Source organism: Phyllostomus hastatus, unplaced genomic scaffold, assembly GCF_019186645.2.
Source record: "Phyllostomus hastatus isolate PE091 unplaced genomic scaffold, TTU_PhHast_1.1 phas_contig_58, whole genome shotgun sequence".
Taxonomy (NCBI): Eukaryota; Metazoa; Chordata; class Mammalia; order Chiroptera; family Phyllostomidae; genus Phyllostomus; species Phyllostomus hastatus.
Window position 1 is genome coordinate 59554509 of NW_025333916.1, and position 22751 is coordinate 59577259.

The 22751-nt window shown below is 45.0% G+C and overlaps 1 protein-coding gene across 1 annotated transcript in view; it reads right to left on the reverse strand.

Moving 5' to 3' along the window:
* Positions 1-22751, reverse strand: part of OXCT1 (3-oxoacid CoA-transferase 1) — a 125737-nt gene that overhangs the window by 41344 nt on the left and 61642 nt on the right. The window contains exons 11-13 of the mRNA XM_045847765.1: positions 21949-21997; positions 16057-16129; positions 15363-15438 (exon numbers count right to left, since the gene is read on the reverse strand). Of these exons, the coding sequence (XP_045703721.1) occupies positions 15363-15438; positions 16057-16129; positions 21949-21997 (198 nt within the window). The remainder of the gene's footprint in view (positions 1-15362; positions 15439-16056; positions 16130-21948; positions 21998-22751) is intronic.

The window sequence follows — 22751 nt, forward strand, 5'->3', positions numbered from 1 at the left end:
TATTTATTTTTAAAGAGGGAAAGGGAGGGAGAAAGAGAGGGAGAGAAACATCAGTGTGTGGTTGTCTCTCATGTGCCCCTTACTAGAGACCTGGCCCACAACCCAGGCATGTGCCCTGAGTGGGAATCAAACCATTGGCCCTTTGGTTCTCAGTCGGCGTTCAACCCACTGAGCCATGCCAGCCAGGTCCTAACTTATATATTTCTTAATGTAGACTTGATTAATTTAAAACTAGACAAATTTCTTATAAGCCTAATTTAAAAAGAAGAGAGAAAATAAAAATCTACAGAATTAAAAATAAATGTCGATATAATTGCTTTTGAGGATATTAAATATATATATATGAGTATTATATGTTGTTTGAGACCAATACATTTGAAAATCCAAAGGAAATAAATGCTTTCTGGCAAAATACAAATTAGCAAAATTGCCACAAGAAAGGTCACAAAATTTGAGGTGAACCAATAAGCATAAAAATATCTTAGAGATTATTAAAAACTGATACTCGCATTAAGAGTAATAATGATTAACATTTACCAGTTTAAATGATGACATTAACAAACTAAAGGTAAACTGTGTGATTGAATCACACAGTATATAAAAACACAATGAATTCAATACAGCCATTCAGTTTAAAAACTATAAACAAAAGGAAACCTCTAGAACAGTACAAAGGACATTTACTAGAAATACAAACAATAAGCATAATATTAAAAGTTAAAATCCTAAATGAATTCTCATCAAAATTGAGAAAATCCTCAATCACTACAATTTATTCATATTGTTTTAAATATTAGGTTAAGTAAAGAAAATAAACTAAGTGGCATGAATCTTTAGGAGGAAAAAACTGTTATTATTTACAGATAAAATAATTTTTTAGACTATACAAAAGAATATTTAAAAAATTATTATACCTAATCAGAGAATTTAATAAAGTAAGTAGATATAAAGTAGATACACAGAAATTAATAGTTTTTATTTATATCAGCAATGACCCCTTAGAAAATAAAATAAAATATCCAGCTCAAAATATTGACCGAAAACTGTAAAATCATTAGGAATGTAATGAAGGTGATAAAAATGAGACCTAACTAAATGCAAAATATGCCCCATAACTGGACAAGTTATCAACCCATCGGTTCTTCCTGCATCAACCTGTAATAAGTTTAGCAACTCTCACCCTGTCCTATCACTCCACTGCAGAAATAAGGCCCTTCGCGAGGAGGAAGACTACATTGGGTCTGCCCCCACTCTGCCCACGGTGCCTAATGAATGAACACTTAACACGGAAAAGGAGAAAAGGAAACCTCCTAATGAATTCTGTTAAATAAAGCCTGCCCCACTCATCGCATTTTATAAACGAAAGAGCTGAGACCTAGGAAGGTTACATCACTTCACAGAGACACAGAGCTGCTTCTTCTGTACATTCTGAGAGCACTTGGAAGAGAAAGGGAAGGTCCTTCTATTGGGACATTGTATTTCAGAAGCAAACTTTTCCTCACACGGTGAGAACGGCGTCCCTCTGAGACTGCGGACAGGAGGTACATCCCAGTATTGGCTTAGCTACTTACTACCTAGTTTTGGGACCCAGGTCAAGTCACTTCATTTCTCCCGATTCAGGTTTTCCATCGGTAAAACTAGGTTGCTGTATGGCTGGACGATATTAAGGAATTATATTCTTGATTCCTTACCATTAATGAGATAACAGAATTGGGGCTTATAAAAGAAATCCTTAACTCTCAGAGACAATGGTAAAATATTTATGAATAGAATAATATGATGTATGGGATTTGCTTCAAAATAATCTGGACAGAGGGAAAGTGACTAGTAGTACAGATAATGTAACCTGGGCATGAATGGATAACTAAGCTGGATGTCTGCATTTTACCATTCTATTTTTGTATATATTTAACCCTTTCCCCAATAAAGCTTTCTTTTTTTTGGTCCATAAAAGTGATGATCAAAAATTCTCTCTAAACCAAAGGAACAGAGAAGTGAAGGTTTCATCGAGTGGAAATGCCAGATTCAGGCATTTAATAATGCTGGGTCTTCCAGAGGCGTCAGCCCCCAGCCGGAGGGTCGCAGTGCCCTCAGCGCTGGGCTGCACCCCTGGCTGAGTCCTCCCAGCAGCACCATTATTTATGAAATGGCTAATGACGGATTTCTAGGGGACCTCATCCATCATCGTTAGTGTTCCTCCCCACCCCTTAAGATGGCTGTTCCATGAGAAGGGGCTGTGAGAGCCATACAGACGCATCATCAGTCAAAGGGGTATTTACGGAAAAGACCCAAGGCAGTCCGCACTCCTTCTCTCCGTAAAGGGGGAAGAGAGGAAGGAGAAGGGATGTCGGGAAAGGAGGGGAAGAGAAAATAAGGAGATAGAGTGATTGATTGATTGATTTGAAAAAAAAGAAAAGATGACCAAACACCCAATCTATGCACAGAAGTCTGTTCTAACACCGGAGGAGATGCAGAGGAAGTGATGAGATTATCACAGGCGCTGACGGGAAGCTATGCAGCCCCTCGGCTTGGACGCGGTCGGGTGGGAGGTCGCCGGCCTTGCTGGTCCCTGGGTCTGACACCTGTGAGTTCCAGCGAACACAGTTCACCGCGTTAAGCAGTTGCTCATGAGCACGTCAAATGAAACACGGCAAGGAGAAAAACGTTTCCTTCCCTCCAGAGCACAAACAGACTCAGATAACAATCAAAAGACGAAAGCCTCTTTAAGACCTCGGAGAACTGAGACATGCCGGAAGGAATAGTCTGTTTCACATCCTCGCGTCCCTTTGCTTCCCTGAAAGATCAACATTTGTGGGGACCTAGGGGGAGTGAGATGACTCGCTAATGGATTTGCTATTGTCTCTTTCTGATCTCAATTTTAATCTTTTTTTAACTTCTATTTAGCATTCCCCTTTGTAATGATTCCCACATTTCTACAGTTACATTTCAATGTATTTCATTTAAGAAGCACTGAAAGCTAATTATCTAAAGATTCTAGTAGAGGGCTTGAACTCTTCCAAAGAGCTCTCCTATCGGAAGGTTGTAAAAAACAAAATGAATAAATAAAATGGTTAAAATATTTCATATAGGAGATTATGTTAACTACAGCTGATGAAGCAGTGGAGACTTCAGAATCTGAGTGAGCGCTTAAAAAATGATAAAACGTAGAACGCGCAAACAGTCAATCCAGCGCCTTCCAAAGCCCCAGGTACCCTCCCCACTGCAATGGGCTAGACCCCACACAATGAAACAATTGTTTATCGGGTTGACAGAAACGCTGCATGGATTTTTATTTATTATGCAGGTAGTTTTGCTTCCATCATGAAAGGCATTAGTTAAATACCCCCAAAAGGAGCCTCGTGACAAAACGCAAAGTACGTAAGACGAAAGAGACTGTGATCAAGTCCGCATTTCATAACTTGCTACGTGGTAAACTTGGATACCTAACTCTCGTGGCCTGACTCTCTCCACCTGTACTAACAGGACAGTTATATTTAACTTGCAGTGTTCTGTAAGGATTAAACGACAATAAATACACAGCTAAATAGCACAGTACCAGGACAGTGGCATATGCTTAATAGCTGTGAGTTCCCTCCTTAGAACAGTATTACATTTATTATTTACCTGTAGCTTTTAAACCTTAATCATAGCTTTTAATCCTCAACAGAATCCTCCAAGACAAATTTTCCTTGTGAAATTAACCTATCAGACATGTTCATCTGTAAGAATTCTTTTAGTCTGAAAAATAGTGGGTGTAAATCATGAAACTGAGAGTGAGTTTTCAACATAATGTTTCCCAGATAATGATCAATAAAATTATTTGGGGATAGCCAAACACAGTGTCCGAGTAAAGAACGGCAACAACACTACATTCATCCATTTCCCTAAGTTGTCTTTTTTTTTTAACATATATTCCTACTGGTTAAGTTGCTGTGAAAGAAGGAACCGTTCTTTGCTCTCGGGAATTCTGCAAACGCCTAGTGTGTCTGTCATCAGCACAGGCAGCGAAGGGTGGTCCTCTGGTCGGGCGGTGTTCCCTCTCCAGTAGAAGGAGCAGGACTGGGCTGGGTTCTCCCACGGCCCCTCTTCTGTCTCAGGTGGCCGTCGGGGTGGCCCTGCTGTGCAGGGGCCCTGCACAGAAGACACCTCACCAGGCACAAAGGCTTAGCTGAATACGAGCTTCCTAGGGAGAACCACGAGAGCACAGAAACGAGCAAACGTGGCAGTAACCACACGTTAAGCTGGAAATGCTTTCATCTCCGTTTTGACTGATGTTCAGACGTGACAGCCATGAGATACCAGTATGCTCAGGTGCAGAATTTACAGGGAAAAATAATGGTCAGAAACAAGTTCCAAGAGGCTCGGGACCCTTGGTAAGATCAAGGAGTGCAGGTATGGGCAATAGCAGAGGGTTCTGTGTGAAGGGTGCTGATGCAAAGTATCCTGTGATCCTACCCCCACCCGCCCCGGCCCCATCAACCAGGAGAAGGGCAAGTACCCTCCTGCTCCTCACTCGCCTGACAGCCCCCAGAGCCGGAGCAACACCGCCAGACCATCCCGCCCGCCGGAGAAGAGCCAGGACGCGACTGGGGAAAGGCGTGCCTGAGTCCTCCTGAGAACCCTGCCGAGACTGTTTTAAGGAAGTCACCATACTCCATGCAAGGCGGGATAAGAAATGTGTGCGTGCTTCCCAGACGTGGACTGTGTGGGAGAGGGCCAGACCAAACATGCTTTAATGTTTTCTCAACAGGGTGGTGCCCCAGAAAGAAGAGAGGACCTTATCGGTGAGAGTCTACGTTTGAAGTGGAGCACGGGAAAACCAGGGGTTGGTGGGGAAGCATCCAGCCACTGTCCATCCATCAGGGCAGGTATTGCAGAAGAGGACGAGAAGGGGGTCTCCAAAGACCCCTCCCCCCACACACACACACTGAGAAAGAGATCAGCTTTAAACACCTGCAAGGGCCTGGGAGCATGGAGCCAGCTCAGAGCACGACCAGTCACCAGCCACGTGAGAACTGTCCTGCCCTATGACCTCACCCCCCCCCATTCTCCTGAATTTTGTCCCTCGTGGGTGCTAAGCAGCGAGTGAGGGGAGGCAGTGAGTGAAAAGAAAAAGTAAAAGAACTCCAGCAACCTTCCCCTGATGTGGGCGGCCCGCCCTGACCCTCGCTGGGGGCTGGGGCATGCGAGTGAGCAGATGCGCCGCTTCCGAACGCACATTGAAGCGTGCGCGCTCACCTTTGCCCTGGGCCCTCCAGCCCCTGAATGAGGACGGACTTTGTGAGTTAGCGGCCCGATGGCAGTCTCTCATCTAAGCAGGAGCTGCAATGTCACGCAGAGGGAAAGCGTCCCTGACTGCACAAAGTTAAAGGCGCCGCACAAGGTAAAAATAGCTGTGTTTTGATTTCAGGCCCCATGTGGAGCTTGTTCAATATAGTGGACACAGAAAGCGCATCACCCACATGCTTCTCCTGGCTGGTCTATTCAGACACATGCACTGACACGGAGAACAGTCACCCTGAGCACGCCTTCTAAATGACCAAAGACAGCAGCACTGACGTCTGACAAGCAGTAACTGCTGAAAGCGAACAGGAAGGTGGGCAGGGCAGACCAGAAGAGGACGAAGGGCCCCTCCAGCAGAGGAAGCTCTGCCCGGGCTCCTTAAACAGGTGCAGACAGCGGCTTCTCCAGAAACGCTGAATAGCAGAAGAGACTAGAGTAAATCCTCACTTAACGTCGTCGGCTTTGCGACTGTAAGCAAAGTCACATAAAATGAAACCAATTATACCACAGGCTAATGCATATAAACAGAAGTTAAGTCCCTAAAGCGTCTCATCAACTTTATGACAAAACATTACTCGAGGACCTGCTGCAATGGGCGAAAAGAAAGCTGAGGCTGGTGTTGGTAATAGAGAGCAAACCGTGTGTGAATTAAAGTGATTTTTCTGGACAGTGATTCAATATGCATAAAAAAACTAAAAATTTAACCTAGATATTCTACTTTGGGGGATTTATACAATGAAAAAAAATCATCCAAAAAACATATAATGACATAAGTTCAGAAATGTTATTAATGGTATTCAACAATTTAAAACGCCAGGCGAAAACATACGGAAAAGCAGCTTTCTGACACTGGGCCACAGGCAGAGAAGGGCTGTGTAGTGGGACGCGGGAAGCCCATCGGTGTGTGTGGGTCTGCGGCTCCCCACCCTTCCTTCTTCCTCCAGGAGAGAGCCCGCAGGCTGCAGCGCAGGGAGGGAACCCAGCTGGACCGCAGCAGGCTCGTTGGGTTCGGCAAGACCAAAGCAAAATGTCAGACAGGAGGTTGCTACAGAGAAGAGGGGGCGGGCAGCAAGCACACGTGAGATTTGCAAAGCGTTCACCTCGAGTCTTTGGCGGAGGACTGGTGTGTGACTGACTGTATGGGAAGAAACGAGCCAAGGCCGGGAATGAAGCAGGAGGCAGACGACATCCAGCACTCGCCCATCTCGGAGAACGGCTCACGTTCTCGCTAGTCCGTGGGGGCAGGCCGCACAGCACGCACAACACGGGGGCAGCAGGCGGAGTCCTCGGAAGACATCGCCTTAGTGCTGGGGCAAATTAGACTGAAACTAAGGGCTGCCCCCCGCTAACCTCAAGCAAGCTTCACAGAAGAGACTGAAAGGAAGAATCAGCTGAGTGACCTCTACAGACTTGCACTGCAAGGAACTCCAAAGGACGGCCTTCCAGCAGATGGACAGTCACGTCGGGTGGCAATCTGGACGGATGCACAGAAGTGCAGGAAAGAGCAAACTGGTTGGGAAACTGTGCAAAGTATACTACGAGTTACAGTATATAAAGCAAATATACCAAATACACAATTTTCCCCTTTATTAATATCTTTCAGAGAGAACTGAACAAAAATAACAGAGTATCGTGGGGTTTATAACACATGCAAAATAACATATAGAACCAAAAATAGCAAATAAGATAGGAACAGAGAACAGAAGTTTATACTTGGATGGTTCCTACATTATATGTAGAGTCATATAATATTACTTGAAGTAGACTATGATAAATAAAACATGTTTATTATAAACCCTGCAGGAACCACTAAAAGAGTAAGAAAATAAGTCAATAGTGAAGATAAAATGGAGTCATCATAAATAGTTAACTGATCCAGGAAAAAAAAATTAAAGAAAAAGGACAAATGGGCAACGGGAGGGAAATTATTTGCTGACAGAACTAAACCTAATCATGTTGATCGTTACAGAAAGTGTAGATGGCCTAGGCCTGCAATTAAAGGTCAGAGACTACAAAACTGGATAAAAGAGCAAAACCTAACTTCATGTTAACTACAAAAACTCACTAACATATAAAGATGTGGGTAGGCTGCAGGAGAAAAACAGAAAAATATACCACGCCAGAATGACTATATTAATATCAGACAGTACACACAGAATTAGAAATATTACCAGAGATAAAGAGGTATATAATGAAAAAGGAGTCAATTTGTTCACAGAACATAACAATCTTAAATGTGTACTAATGGAACTAGTAATGGAACTCAAGTACACGAGAAGAAAAATGTGACACAGTTGAAAGGAGAAGTCGACAATGCACAGTTATAGCTGAAGGTTTCAGTACTCCTCTCAGTAACGGACAGGACAGGGACACTTGAACAGCCCCATCTGCCTACGTGACCGGACTGACAGTGGCAGAACACTCTGGCCCTGTTCCTTTCCGGCACAGATGGAGCAGTCACTGAGCTAGGCTCTATTCTGATCCACAAATAAATCTCAAGTTCAAAACAATGAAAATATGCTTTTCATTTTTATCAGAGGATAAAGTATATCCTCTGACCTCAAGAGAATTAAACTAAAAATTAACATGGAGTTTTGTGGAAAAATCACCAAATATTTGGGAATTAAATGGCACACTTCTAAATAACAAATAGGTCATAAAAAAATCACAAGGGAACTTTGAAAATATTTTTGAGGAGCATGAAAATGAAAACACAACCTATAAAAATTTGTGGGATGTCACTAATATGTGCTTACAGAGAAATTCACAGCAGTACAAGTTTATACTGGAAAATAAAAAAGGTTTCAAATCAATGATCTATGGCAGAAGTTGGCAAACTTTTCTATAAAGAGCTAAATGGTAAATATTTTAGGTTTTGCAGATCATACGGTCTCTTGCAACTATGCAACTCAACAGCTAAGGGTCATATGTAAATATGGCTATGTTCCAATAAAACTTTATTTACAAAAACAGACAGAGGGCCAGATTTGGCCCATAGGCCCTTACTTGCAGACCCCTGCTAAAAATATTAGCTTCATAAATGTGGAGAATGTAATCTGTCTTGTTAACTGCTGCATCTTCAGGAGGCAAAAACAGTTCATGGCCTTTAATATACGCCTAACAAATGTTTATTGAGTGAACAGACTAATTTAATCCACGCAACAAGCACAGGAGTTAAATATTATCATTTTGCAAACGAGCAGAGTAAGATGAAGTAACTTGCCGCACCCCCAGTTAGGGACAGAATCAGCATCTGAGCTCAAGTCTAATTAATACCCAAGTTCTGTGCACTTTCCCCTACATTCCACCCACAAGGCAGAAGCATCACTGAAGACGTGTGAAAGCATCATACCATCACATACATACTTTCTGCCTGTCCTTTTTCCTTAGCCACGGTTTGCGGTTTCCTGAGAATTAGTGCTCGGTGAACAAGGCACCGATAATGTTAAAACACTATATATACTAATGTCTATATCTTTATACTATAATCTTTATATATCGCTGTCTGTGTCTGCAGATTTAATATTTAGACTACAATTGATGCAACAAAGCCACCAGATTGAATCTTGGACACAAACCATCTCGACTGTACAAGTAAGACAACTAGGAAGTTTGCTTCTTTAAAACAGCGTAACTAGAAGGCCAAGTCAATGCTGCGCCCTCGCACAGGTAGCACGCGTGACTATGACATGAATTTGTATTTACTCTTAAAATGCACAAAGAGCCCTGGCTGGCGTAGCTCAGTGGATTGAGCGTGGGCTGCGAACCAAAGTGTCGCAGGTTCGATTCCCAATCAGGGTACATGCCTGGGTTGCAGGCCATGACGCCCAGCAACCGCACATTGATGTTTCTCTCTGCCTCTCTTTCTCCTTCCCTTCCCTCTCTAAAAATAAATAAATAAAATCTTTAAAAAAAATGCACAAAGAGATGAAAAATGTCAGGGGAAAAGGCACCAAAAGATCCTCTTCTCCTTTGTCTTCAGAATCCCTCATTTCAGCTCCCCCCACGTAGAAGTGGTGACCCCACCCCTCCCCCCGCTGCTGAGTGCTTCTCGAACAGCAGCTCTGCCCTGGGGGCCTTGGGGGGGGGGCCTTTCTCCATAACCAGCCCCCACCGCTGATAACACACATCCGCTTCCCTTTACGAGTCCACAGTCCGTGGCAGCTGTTTTTCAAAAATAGGCACTAGGGAAGCCAGAGCAGATCTGAATGTAGATTCTACAACTGCACATCCTTCCACGTCTGTCTTCGTCACTTGCCTGGGTTTTACCACCAACATGATCATCAGGGAACTCGGAGAAGCCAAGTGCTGTCTTGTTAAGTTTTCCCTCTTCAGATGCTCAGGGCAAAATGTTTAAGAATCTGTGTGTACATGGGACACACGCTGAATACTAAGAAGCGATTAAAGAGTAAGACAAACAGCAACCACACCATTTGCCTGTCTTAAAACTTTATGTTTATTATGCCCTGGCTGGCGTGGCTCAGTGGATTGAGCGTGGGCTGTGAACCAAAGCATCACAGGTTCAATTCCCAGTCAGGGCACATGCCTGGGTTGCAGGCCACAGCCCTCAGAAACCTCACATTGATGTTTCTCTCTCTCTCTCTCTCTCTCTCTCTCTCTCCCTCTGTCTCTCTCTCTCTCTCTGTTTCTCTCTCTCTCCCCCCTCTCTGAAAATAAATAAATAAAATCTTTTTAAAAAGTAGATTAAAAAAACTTTATGTTTATTATGCTCTGGCAGCGCAATGATTAATGGGAATGACGCGATGCAGAAAAACTCAAGACTTCACAACCAATCACAAGATTATTAAACCCAGTAAAAAGATACAAGTGAAAAGTGATATCATAAAGCTGAACTCTGCAGCTTTTCCACTGCCAGATTTTGCAATAAATATATACCTAAATTTTATAAATCAACATAAATCTTTGGGACAACTAGAAATAGACTATGCAATGAAACTATATGAGGGGGCTAAAACTGCACCTTATCCATACCATAGCCAATTAAGAATGAGAAATCAGTCCTCAAGAGTTTAATTTTGGGTGCTTGAACATGAACTTAGGGTAAGTAGGTGAACTAATGACTGTAAAATATAGTCTTGTTATATGAATGTATTTTAAGGGAAATATTCCCTCTTTAATGTTAAGCAAAAGTGCACTGGAGAAGATGAAAATAATAAAGTTTTTAGTGTTCACTTTTCATTGTTTGCTCCTAACAAAAACATATACTCCGGGTTGTACCATTTGTAAGGGGTAGAGCCCAAATCCAAATCAGATTTCTTCCAAACTGAAGACCATGCATGGCCTTGGATCCTTAAGCTATCTTGCATCCAACAGAACTAAACATACACATAGTGCATCACCTACCAAGAAGCCAAGAAATAATTACCAGCTGCTAAAGCAATGCTCATCACGAGACACCACCAGCTTCCATTCCCAAAAGAGTGGAACCGGACACAAACCTAATGTGTTCCACTTCTGATGCCTAATTTTCCTCAGTGTCCTGCAGACCGCCGGTGATCCTGATTGGCGCCCGACTGGGTCCAGTTCTCTGGAAGCTCGTTAGTGCAAGACCGCACTAAGAAAAGCCAAAAGTAATAAACGCTGATGTTCTCATCACTCACAGGAATCCCAACAGGATATGAAAATTGGGATGCACGTCGTAAAATCTCCTCCACAAATGACAACTCCATGATGCATGCTGTCACTGTGAGAGCTTCCAGCCTCGCCGCCTGCTGAACCGTCTCATAAACAAATTGTATCCCGACTTTTTCAAAGAGGCTTAAGTTCCCTGAAGGCAACAATGGATTAAGTATGTGTTTGCCACATACCCAGGGCCACTGTGTGGACTGATTTCGAACCTCAGTAACAGTCCAATAAAACAGACATTTAAACCTCTACTACTTCTGTCCACGGCAACCAATGCCATTACTCCCTCTCTGCCAGGGATCCCCAACTCCTCCTCTGAATTTATCAAGTAATAGCAACTGTCTTACTTAGTGGCATGTACCATGTTCGAGCTCTCTGATATGTACTTTGCACGTATTACATCACTTATTCCTTTATATGGTCCTGTAAGTAGGCACCATCCTATCACTCCTGTGTTATAGACGAGGAGACACAGGCCCCTGCTTCACGTTACAGAGATAGCAAGAGACAAAAACAGGACTTTAACACAGGTCTGTCTCACGATAGGGCTCTTGCTCTCAATTGCTAGATGATGACTGCTATCCATGGGTCGACCATATTTTCCTTTACATTTTAAATATGAATTATGATCATTCTTTAATATACTGTTTCTTTTTTCTTTAAATTACATCTTATTGATTATGCTATTACAGTTGTCCCGATTTTTCCCCTTCCGCCCCCCTCCACCCAGTAACCCCCACTCCCTCAGGCAATCCCACACCTTTGTCCATGTCCCTGGGTCACGTGTGTAAGTTCTTTGGCTGCTCCATTTCCTGTTCTGTACTGTACTGTACATCCCCATGGCTATTCTGTAACCACCTGTTTGTACTTCTTAATCCCCTCAACTTTCACCCATCCCCCCCCCACACCCATTCCACCTGGCAACCATCAAAACGCTCTCTGTATCCACGATTCTGTCTCTGTTCTTCTTATTTGCTTAGTTTGTTTTTCAGATTCAATTGTTCATGGATATGTATTTATTGCCATTTTATTGTTCATAGTTTTTATCTTCTTTATCTTAAGTAAGTTCTTTTGACATTTCATATAATGGTCTAGTGATGATGAACTCCTTTAGTTTTTCCTTGTCTGGGAAACTATCTGCCCTTTGATTCTAAATTATTTTCTCTGCTGGGTAGAGCAATCTTAGCTGTAGGTCAGGTCCCGCTTTTCACAATTTTGAAAATTTCTTGCCAATCCCTTCTTGCCTGCAAAGTTTCTTTTGAGAACTCAGCTGACGGTCTTATGGGAACTCCCCTGTAGGTAACCAATTGCTTTTCTCTTGCTACTTTTAAGATTCTCTCTTTATCTTTAACCTTTGGCATTTCAATTTTGATGTGTATTATTGGAGTGGGCTTCTTTGCATCCACCTTGTTCGGGACTCTGTACTTCCTGGACTTGCATGTCTACTTCCTTCACCAAATTAGGGAAGTTTTCTTTCATTACTTTTTCAAATAGATTTCCAATTTTTCACTCTTTCTCTTCTCCTCCCGGCACCCCTCTGATGCGAATGTTGGAACGTTTGACATCGTCCCAGAGGCTCCTTGTGCTATCCTGGTTTTTTTGAATTTTCTTCTTGTTGTTCTGATTGGTTGTTTTTTGCTTCCTCATGTTCTAAATCATTGATTTGATCCTCAGCTTCATCCACTCTACTGTTGTTTCCCTATAAATTGTTCTTTATTTCAATCAATGTATCCTTTGTTTCTGACCGGATATGTTTTATTCTGTTGAGGACCTCACTAATTTCCTTGAGCATCCTTATAACCAGTGGTTTGAACTCTGCATCTGATAGATTGCTTCTCCCCATTTTGTTTAGCTCTTTTACTGGAGTTTTGATCTGTCCTTTCACTTGGACCATGTTTCTTTGTCTCCTCATTCTGGCTGCCTCCCTGTGTTTGTGTCTATGTATTAGGTAGAGCTGCTGGGTCTTCCTGTCTTGGTAGTGTGGCCTAATGTAGGAGGTGTCCTATAGAGTCTGCTGGCACAGCCTCCTCTATCACCCAAGCTGGGTACTTGAGGTGCACCCTTTGTGTGGGCTGAGTACACCCTCCTCTTGTAGTTGAGCCCTGATTGCTGTTGGCAGGTCAACGAGAGGGACTTACCCGGACCTGTCAGCTTCAAGGGCTGGCTGTGACCACTGACCACTGACTTCTGCCCTCCCTGGAGGATCAGCTGTGCAGGGGCAGGGTGGCAGTGCTCCAATGTGGTCTGTAGCTGTGCACTGGGCATGCGCACTCTGGGGTTTCCTGGGTCATGTACACCAAGGTCAGCACCCACCTGTTCTGCCTGGGGCCACCCCACCTAAGCTATAAAGCAATTTGAGATGGTTGCTACTTGTGCTGGGCTTGGAGACTCCCAGGCAAAGCCAAGCTGCGCTAGGCTAGCTGCTGCCAGTGCTGGGCCTGAGGCCATTTAGCATGGTGTCAGAGGCTGGAGACACACAGAGGCTGGCTGTTGCTTGTATGAGAGAATTTCAGAAGTTGTGAGGCATGAGTCAAAACCAGACATTCATATGGAAAAGCAGCTTGGGTAGGCCCATAAGTTGGGTGGAAAGGAGTGGCTATAGATAGCCAGGGTGGGGCAAACAGTGTTAGGCAGTTTGATGGAGTCTCAGATACAGCACCAGCCTTCCAGCTCTGTGGCTCTGTGGGGGAGGGTTCAGAAAAGGGACAATGGCCTCTTCCTGCTTTCTTTCTGGGAGAAAGCTGTCCCCTGGCTCTCACCTAAAGCAATGCCAGATACTTTAGTTCCCTCCCCAACCCCCTTTTGTCACTGGTGTCTTTCAAGCTGCTAACTCAGCGCTAGAGCCCAGAGAAAATGAGTCTGAGTATGTCTGTGTGTGGGTTCCTCAAAAGGAACTGCTTGGGACTCCAGAAGTTTCTTCTACTGACTCAACCCCTGCTCATTTTTGCAGCCAGAAGTGATGGGGACTTCTCTTCCTGGCACTGGAACCCTGAGCTGGGCAGCCTAGTGTGGGGCTGGGACTCCTCGCTCCCAAGATATCCTTCCTGGATTTTTATCCACCACACGTGGGTGAGGGACCAGCGTGTTCCCCATCTGCGCCCCTTCTGCCAGTCTGGATGGATGTGGTTTCTTTAGTTCCGTAGTTGTCAGACTTCCATTCAACTTGATTTCCGATGGTTCTGAGTGATGGCTGTTCTGTATTTTAGTTGTAATTTTGATGTGGCTGTGTGAGAAGGCGAGCCGTGTATACCTACGCTGCCATCTTGACTGGCACAGTCAATACCCTGTCTCTCAAGCCTGGTTACATATTGCAATCACTGTGGTTGCTTTGAAAATACCCAGTGCCCAGGCTACATCCCAGATGAAATAACTGGAAGGCTCTGGGGGTGGCTCACAGGTGTCAATACTTTTTTAAAACTCCCAGGTGATTCAAACACAGAGCCAAGTTTGAGACCCAGAGCTGTGAAAATTATTGAAATTTGAAAATATTATTTCAGGAGGTAGATCAAAAGAGCTGAACTAACACAATTTCTAGCTTTTTTATCAACGACACTAACGCACTTCCCTCAGAAAATCATTAGGAAAAAATCTAAAATTTCAAAAAAAAAAACCCTCTCAAATCATAGAATATGATCCTCAGTGTAGGCTACATTCTTTTCAGCTGGTGCTACACAGAAACACACAGGAATATATAAACATACACATCAGTAGAGTAATGGGAGCTCCTGGCCAAAATGAGCTCATGGTCCTGGGCCCGTGCTCACTATGGCCTCCACACAAGTGTCTGAAAGCAATAACTGCAGAGAATGAACCACACTCCCAAATTAACTCACTGCAGTCCTTTCCCCAAAGCTAATTCTAATAGATTTCTTCCTTGATTTAGATCATCAGTAAATGAAAACCATTTGCATATCACAAGCATGTCTGAACATCCCAAGTTTTGTTTTCCATAATGGAAGACAATGTGATTGATTACTTATGGGGTCAGATGACCAGTCAAGAGAAGATTTTAATCACTCACTGTGAATAAGAAAATAACAGAATTAACATAAAGCTGATAAACGTGTTCACTGTTCTTGTTAGTTATAAAAAAAACTAGTTATGATAAATATTTGTATTACTTACTTCTATCAGAATATAATTATGCCATTTTTTAAAATCTTCCTTACCTCTGTTTCTTTATGGAAAATTCTGCTTTGGCCGATCTTGCCTATTTATAGTCCCAGCTACATCGTAGACTGGCAAAGCTGAATGTTTCTCAGTGTTTGCTTAATTAAAATTTGATTCAAATAAGAAAAAGACATTTAAAATCTTCCTTATTTTTAAAAGAGTCATACTGTACTCTCACAGCAAGTTGACGTGACTTTTCTTGATGTTTCAAAAGTAAGTGTTCTGGCCCAGGCATCTCTCACAAGAAGAAAGTGTCTACTCACGGGGATCATCCAGTTGGCCAGGTCCCCGTATTTGGACACCTGCATCGCTCCCAGCATCGTCAGGTTGACATGTCCTCTGAGGAGGGAGAAGAGGAGATGAAAGGCAAACGCCACAACCTTTATGTCCCTTTTTCACTTGCAATTGCCAGCAATTAAAATAAATAATTCTACATTCCCCAAAATACATGTGCTTTTTCCCGCCCAACACCTGATTTCCAAATATACCAGCTCAAGCTGATGTGGAGAAATAACCACTAAGAGTTCTTTTTAAAAAAATTATAAGATTATATTGTTTCCAAAAAAAAAACAAATTAAAAACAGGTGTACACAGCGAGCTTGTTTCCTTCGGTGAGGGAGAATGTGGCTTGATTTGAAAGCAAACACGAACTAGAAAATGAACAGTTTGCAGAAAACGTTAGGATCCTCAGGAAAAAACCTTGTAAAAATGTTTACTTCACGAGAGTTGGCACACAGATACGTATTCCATTCGGGGGGCTCTTTTAATAACAGCAGCCTGGGTGTTCCAACTCTCAGCAACATTTGAAGTGAGTAATTTCACATCTTGGTGCAGCCGAACAAGCCCAGGATGGTTTTCTGGCGGGGAGATGTGTCTGTGTCTCAGAGCCTCGCTCACACAGCCAGTGACTCAGCCCGGGCCCCAGCGTGAAACTCCAGCGGCTCCGCTATTACATACCCTCTAATCATCGCAAATGACTCATCGCTGGAGAAGTAAGAGGCTCCTGGAAGAACAGTAACTGTTTCCTTGCCTACACACAGGCGTGCGTGCGTGCCAAAGGGAAAAAAAAGAAAGAGGCTATTAGATTTCTAAGAGTATTACGGTGAAGAGAAGGGTCAGTATTTCCTGTTTCCTAAGGAACTAAGGCCCCCTTTAGCGAAATGCAGGGGCAGTTTGGGGTGTGGGGGACACAGTGGAAACTGTCAGCTCTGTGGGGAGGGTCATTTTATCAGTAACATTGTTCAGATTTGCCCTTGCATGGTGATAATGGAGAACAGACCAACTTTTAATTTCATTGTCGTTTTGAAATTCTCTACACAATGCAATCCCTGTTGCCTATCCCCTTCCCTTCCGGGACTCCCACCAGCCCTGCCCCCGATGCCAGCCCCGCCCCCGACACCAGCCCCGCCCCTGGGAGGCACCTGCCACAGTCCAGTGCTACTATGGTCATTGGAGCGAAGAGGTGGTGGAGTAACCCTGAAGAAATACAATTCTGAAAGGAAGATTACCAGGGATGCTCCTTAATTATTTCTTAAAAACCAGTGAATAGAAAGAGAGGACCCACCTAATTCCTTAACATCATCGGGCCTGAATTTCCTCTTTCAACCTCAATCTCTCAATCTCTCTCTCTCAATATCTCTCTCTCTCTCTCTCTCTCTCTCTCCCCCCCTCTCTCTGTTGCTCTCACTGCCTCTCCCCTTTGTCTTTCCTCTCTTGGTCCTCTAAGTTTCTAGTAAAACCCTAGGACTTGGATGAAACTGGGCAATAACATCCTAATACTGGCAAACATCTTGAATGTTAACTTCCAAGAGGAGAGGACCTCTCTCATAATGAGAGTTCACACCTGGGCAAGACCTTCAAAGTCATCCAGTCCCCACGCAACCAATACTATCACCTGACTCACACCTAGGTTCCTTCCTTCTTGTGACCCACTTCCGGCCTGTTCCGGAGCAGCAGGCGCCCAAGAGAAGAGTGTTCACAGGCTGCTGTGCCAGAGACGGGCCAGCTGTGCGAGAACATCCCGTGCACGACCCCCCGGGTAGTAGGGCAGACAAAAGGGAAGGGAAGAAAAGTTGTAATCCCAAGACTGGACTAGGGAAAGGCTCCTGGACACAAGAAGACCGGGGTGGTCTGACCATGCCCAGCTGTGCAACACAGCTGTACGCAGCCTCTCGAGTCTCCTCTGAAAGCCACAGATGGAGATCGGTCCCCCTCTCCATCTGAGCTCGGATATGGAGAAAGAGTAAGACTGTTTCTACAATGCTGAAATATTTATCCCCCAAAGGAGCTTGATTCTACGTAAGGGAAACATTTGCACATCTTTCAAAGTACCATAAAAGCTGAAAAGCTTTGGAAAATACTTTCTGGTGTGGTTAGTAGGAGGTTTTAGACAGCACATAAGATCTGGAGGATGAAATGAGGTAATGCACGCAAAGCCCTTTGTCTAGTGCCTGGCGCAGAGAAAGGGCTCCGGAAGCATTAGCTTTTATTATCCTCCCGCCAAACAACGGTGTTGCTCCTCGAGGAATAAGGTCTACGGGACCAAGCAACTGATTTTTACGGGTTATGCAGCCTGCCCGTGAACTCCAGGTTTTAGGGCAGGCGTAATACAACTGAACCTTATCCTAACACGAGTTCCACGTCCAGCAAATTCCGCTCGTCACCAATCCTGTGAGCTGGAGAGGCAAGGAGGACTATTTCGTAGAACAATAAAGCAGAGAAACAGAAAAACCTCAGTTCCTTTGTTCTACGTCTTAAATCACACTGACTTCCAAATAGCAACCTTCCACTGGCTGACAGGATATAGAAGCCATCCTGTGCAGGAGACCCGGAGAGCCACGCTGAGAGCTCTCCCGCCCACCCCACGTGGTTCGTGATGCACAGTTTTATGAAACAGCCCAGGAAACAGCTCTCATGAAGAAAGCTGTCAGGCCCCTGATAACGCGTCCTGGTATCTTACAAATTGCATTCTTCAGGAACAAAGTTAATTTTCAGCATTTTTAAACATCCAATATCTAAACAAAAATAGATATCCTCAACTCGAATCCATGCTTTTCAAATACAATGTCCAAATGTAGTCAAGAAATATAACCATAACTAGTAATACAGTCGGTACCTTGAAGAAAAAGGGCTTTCTTCTTTGGTCTTTCCTCATTGACTCCTGTCCCCTCCCACTCTTCTGTGTGTAAAAGTCTAGATGCTACCCTGACTGGTGTGGCTCAGTGCGTTGGGCGTTGTTCCTCAGACCACAAAGTCGCCAGTTCAATTCCCAGTCAGGGCACACGCCTGGGTTGCAGGTTTGGTCCCCGGTTGGAGCGTATACGCAAGGCAACTGATTGATGTTTCTCTCTCACATCAATGTTTCTATCCCTCTCTTTCTCTCTCCCCTCCCCTCGCTCTAAAAAAAAGACCAATAAAGTATTTAAATAAATAAATAAAAAGCTACATTCTTTCATGATACTTGAGCAAAAGAGTTTCTTCATTTCATGAGTTATACAAGTCCTTCCTTTAGCTCAGGACTGAACCAGTCATTCACTCCACACCAAGCCAATGCCCACTACGGGCCTTGAAAAGTGTTACAAACAAAACACAGATGCCCTCAACTAATGGTTCTCAACTTTGAGCCCCACCAGAATCACATGGAAGGCTAGTAAAAACGCAGCCTGCTGAGCTCAGCTCCCAGAGTTTATAATTCTGGAGGCATGTGGTGGTGGGGCCCCAGCATTTCCCATTCCTAACAAGTCCAAGGGGACGGTGGTGCTGATGCGGAGGGTCTGGGGCTCCACTGGAGAACTGCGGCCTTTAGCAAGGGGGCATACTGTCCAGCAAGAGAGACACGCACACAAATAAGCTGCCGAAGGATTTGGAGAGGAAAATAAATTACCAACAAGGAGCTGGGCAAGAAAGAGTTGGGAGACAGAGCAAAACCGAAAAGAAATCTGGTGAACGGCACAGGAAGAGCCACGGGGTGGAGGAAGGAGAGCAGGGGCATGCCCGTCACGACCAGAGCGGACCCCGGAGTGCCCTGTGGGGGCCCAGGCACCCTTGCAGGGCGCACTGGAAGACCACGCTGGAAAGGTCAGCTGCAACCGTCAGAGACCCGGAACGCTGTGCGGTGTGTGCCCGAGTCCGCAGGCCTGTGGGACTCCGGGTGTGGCGCGTACGCCCACAGAGCGGGGCTTCTCCTGCGCGGCACGATCGATGTTCTGGAGTGGAGAACTCCTTGCAGGGCAGTTCTGGTCACCGCAGGGTGGTCAGCAGCTCCCCTGCCCTCTGCTCGCTACATGCTAATAATAACACTAGATAATACTACCAAGGCACGACAATCGAAAATGTCCCCGGACGCTGTCAAATGCCCTGGGTGTGTTGCCCATTGAGAACTACCACAGCTCTAGAGACACGAGGCAGGGGTCAGGGCTGTGTACAGCCATGAGGTTCACACGATGGGTTTTTCTACAGCAGTGTGCATCAACAGCAAGTAATTTCTACATTACTTGTACATTAAAATCAGAAAAAAAATAGAAAGAAATAGAAAAGAATGCAAAATGCTCTTACTGTGAAAGCTACAACATACATGGGGCATTTAGAAAACTTTTAGTTACACCGGGAGACGGCACACCTCCGCAAGACCTCTGGAATGTCCTAATCGCTGCCTTCTGCACCTCCAAAAAGCCCAGCTTTCCAGAGAGCAGGCGCCGTGCACAGGAAGAAAAGTCCTGAAGCCGGAAGGAGAAGACTGGGTGTGCCCAGTCCCCAGCGATGTGATCTGAGCACCTCAACTGACGCCTCTGGATGCAGTTCCCCAGCCTGTACAATGAGGTGTCGCTTGAGACTCTAATGCTGTGCACACATAGAGTCCACTGTACACTCCAGAGTGCGCTGAGAGTGGTGACTCGTTTTTACATAACCATAGGAGACTGTTATTTAGAAACAAGGATCCTTAGAAACAGTTCTCATTTCAAAACTTAATACACTGGTTTTGCCCAGAAATAGAACCCTATGTTCATTTCAAGGGCCATGTATAAATATAGCCTCTCAAATTAACGCAAAAAAAAAAGAAAAAAAAAAGGCCTGATCTCTCAGGTAATTTCCAAATTTGAGGAGTTGAGGAAACTGCCTATTCAGGCCTTGCATTCTCTAGCTCAGAGCATTTCCTCCCCAATTCGGACAACTCCAAAGTCAAAAACAGCATCAATCCCAGAGAGGACTTCCATGAAAGAGTTACAAGATTATCAACCTGATTTGCCGCGTGGCTTCCCAAAAGCACTGAACCACTGTTTCACACAGCAGTTTCAGATTCTACATGACGTTTCAGAAGTTGAGACATACATCATTGGGACGGGGACACTTTTAAACCTCAGAAATACGCCCACCATCCAACAATGTCACTAAAAAAATGAACTCTTTTTTTCCCAAGGAAAGTGGGTTCCATGAGCTCAAGCCCGACATTTAGAAAACGGAGTTACTCGTTTTGCAAATAACTCACTAACATCACAAGTTCATTAAACCGAGCAGCAAATATTTTCACAGATCAATGAGCCATTGCTAAAAGGCGCAGCACAATTAAATTACAGCCTTGGTGAAATGCCGTTGCTTTACCAGGGTGGACCTTTCAGAGTCGAGCTGTGTTAACTGATTCGACTGTTCAACCAGAAGCTGTTTCGTGTCCAAGAATCCCGAGTCTCACACCCCGATTCTCCTCGGCAGCTGGCCTCTGGGCCCCGCTCGGGGTCCTCCTCCACAGAGAGCCGCCCAGGCTGCTGCTGGGTGTGGGGCGGCGCTAACGCTCCTTCCTTCACGGGCAGAGTGAACGGGAGTGAAGGAAGGGCACAGAAGCTCGGGCTGGAAGGGTGTAACTGAGAGCTCATGCAAATGAGCTCCTGACATGCAGCCGCCTGCGAAGCATCACCTTCAGCCCCAGCACGGTGGCCGCAGGGCCTGGAGCCTGGGGCCTGGGGCCTGGGGCCTGGGGCTCTCACCTGCTCTCCTACCCCAGGCTGCTTACACACACACCACCCTAGGTTCTAGGCGACTGAAATGCTAATAATAGAAGGAAAAGCATCTGAGTGTGGGAACAAAGATGTGACGAGGGTAGTAGAGTCCCTAATTCAAAGAAACTATTTATTACTCATGTCCCTGGGCACTGCTTCATGGCAGACACCCCCTTAAGCACCTGGAACCTTTGAGGGATGCTCTCTGACCCTAAGGATGACTAGTACACAGTGAGTAGCTCCTATAACAAAGGGCCCCAGGCCTTTTCTTTTGCCCCTGGGGATCCACACCCCCACCCTTCTCCTCAAGAGAAGGTGGGCCTGGTGCTCCCCAGGAAGGTCCCAGGGGAGGTTCCAGCAGGAGACCCAGTCGGGGGGACCGTGCCCTGACCCCCACCCAGGCAGCAGCGAGACGGCTGCGCTCTTCTCCCCGGCAGGTGACCGACCCTCTCCGACAGCTGCCCCTGGAGGCCTGCCCAGGGGTCCCGGCGGCTCCCTGTGGTCCTTCACCCACCCTTTCCTGGTCGCCCTGACCTTGCCCATTCCCTGTCAACTGTCCCTCCCTCTCACCCTCCCACTGACAGCCAGGGCCCCGACTGACTGAGCCACCAACAGCTCTTGAGGTTCCACGGAGCTCCACCTTTATCCCAGTGCGCCCTAAATGAGAGCGGACCTCCGACAGGAAGCCGGGCACGGAGGGGACCTGGGAGGCCCGTCTCCCCTCCTCGGCCGAGCACTGCAGCGAACAAGCTCCAGGGAAAGACAAAGCATCCAGCGCAGCCCCTCGCTAGCGTTCGGCCTAGAACTGAATCCACAGCCGAGGAAAAGGCTGGAAAAGCACGCGATTTAGCGGGTTTACCTGCATTGATTAGGTCCGCGTCGACTTCACTTTGTAATGGGTACGGGCCCTGTCGAGCAAAGCAGATGGTCAGCGTCGGCTGGCAAGAGACGTGCTCCTCCCAGAACCGCACACGAACACCGCCGTTCGAGCGAGTTCTCCAACAACCCCAGGACACCGGCGTCAGAGGACTGCAGGGGAATCTTTGGAAATAATTCTGTTGTTTGCATGCACGGCGCTGTTTCTCATACTGACTGGTCTTTGCTACGCTGAGAACTTTGTGACTGGGTTAATGAAAATGTTTTCTAAAAATCACCGAAGTTTGAACATAATGTTATCAGAAATACACGTCATAAAACAAAAAGAATCTATTTACTACCTATAATGCATCTAACGTTATTTATAAACGTTCCTCTTGGTATCAATAAATATAAACTAAATGGACGCATTATTTGGCTAGAAGGACCCAGACAGGCAAAGGTTCCGCTTTTTGGTATACAGAAGCTAAAGATCTGAATTTAGGGTTCTAACTTTATACCTCATAACATCTAAGTTTTGCAACCTTTGCTTTCTCTTTGCCTGCTTATTCTCAGTAAGGTTTTTTTTTGTATGTCTTTTAATAAGTCATCCCTAATTATTTGAATTGGGAAAGGGGTTTTGTAATATAACATACATTGATCAAAAGGATAAAAAGGGAGAAAAGGATAAAAGAGAAAAGAAAAAGGCATGAGAGGCCCAAGCATGAGAACATACTAGCTGTAACAATTCAACAGACTTTTTCTAGGGGACCCAATATTTATTCTTTAAATAAACTGAAGTGATAG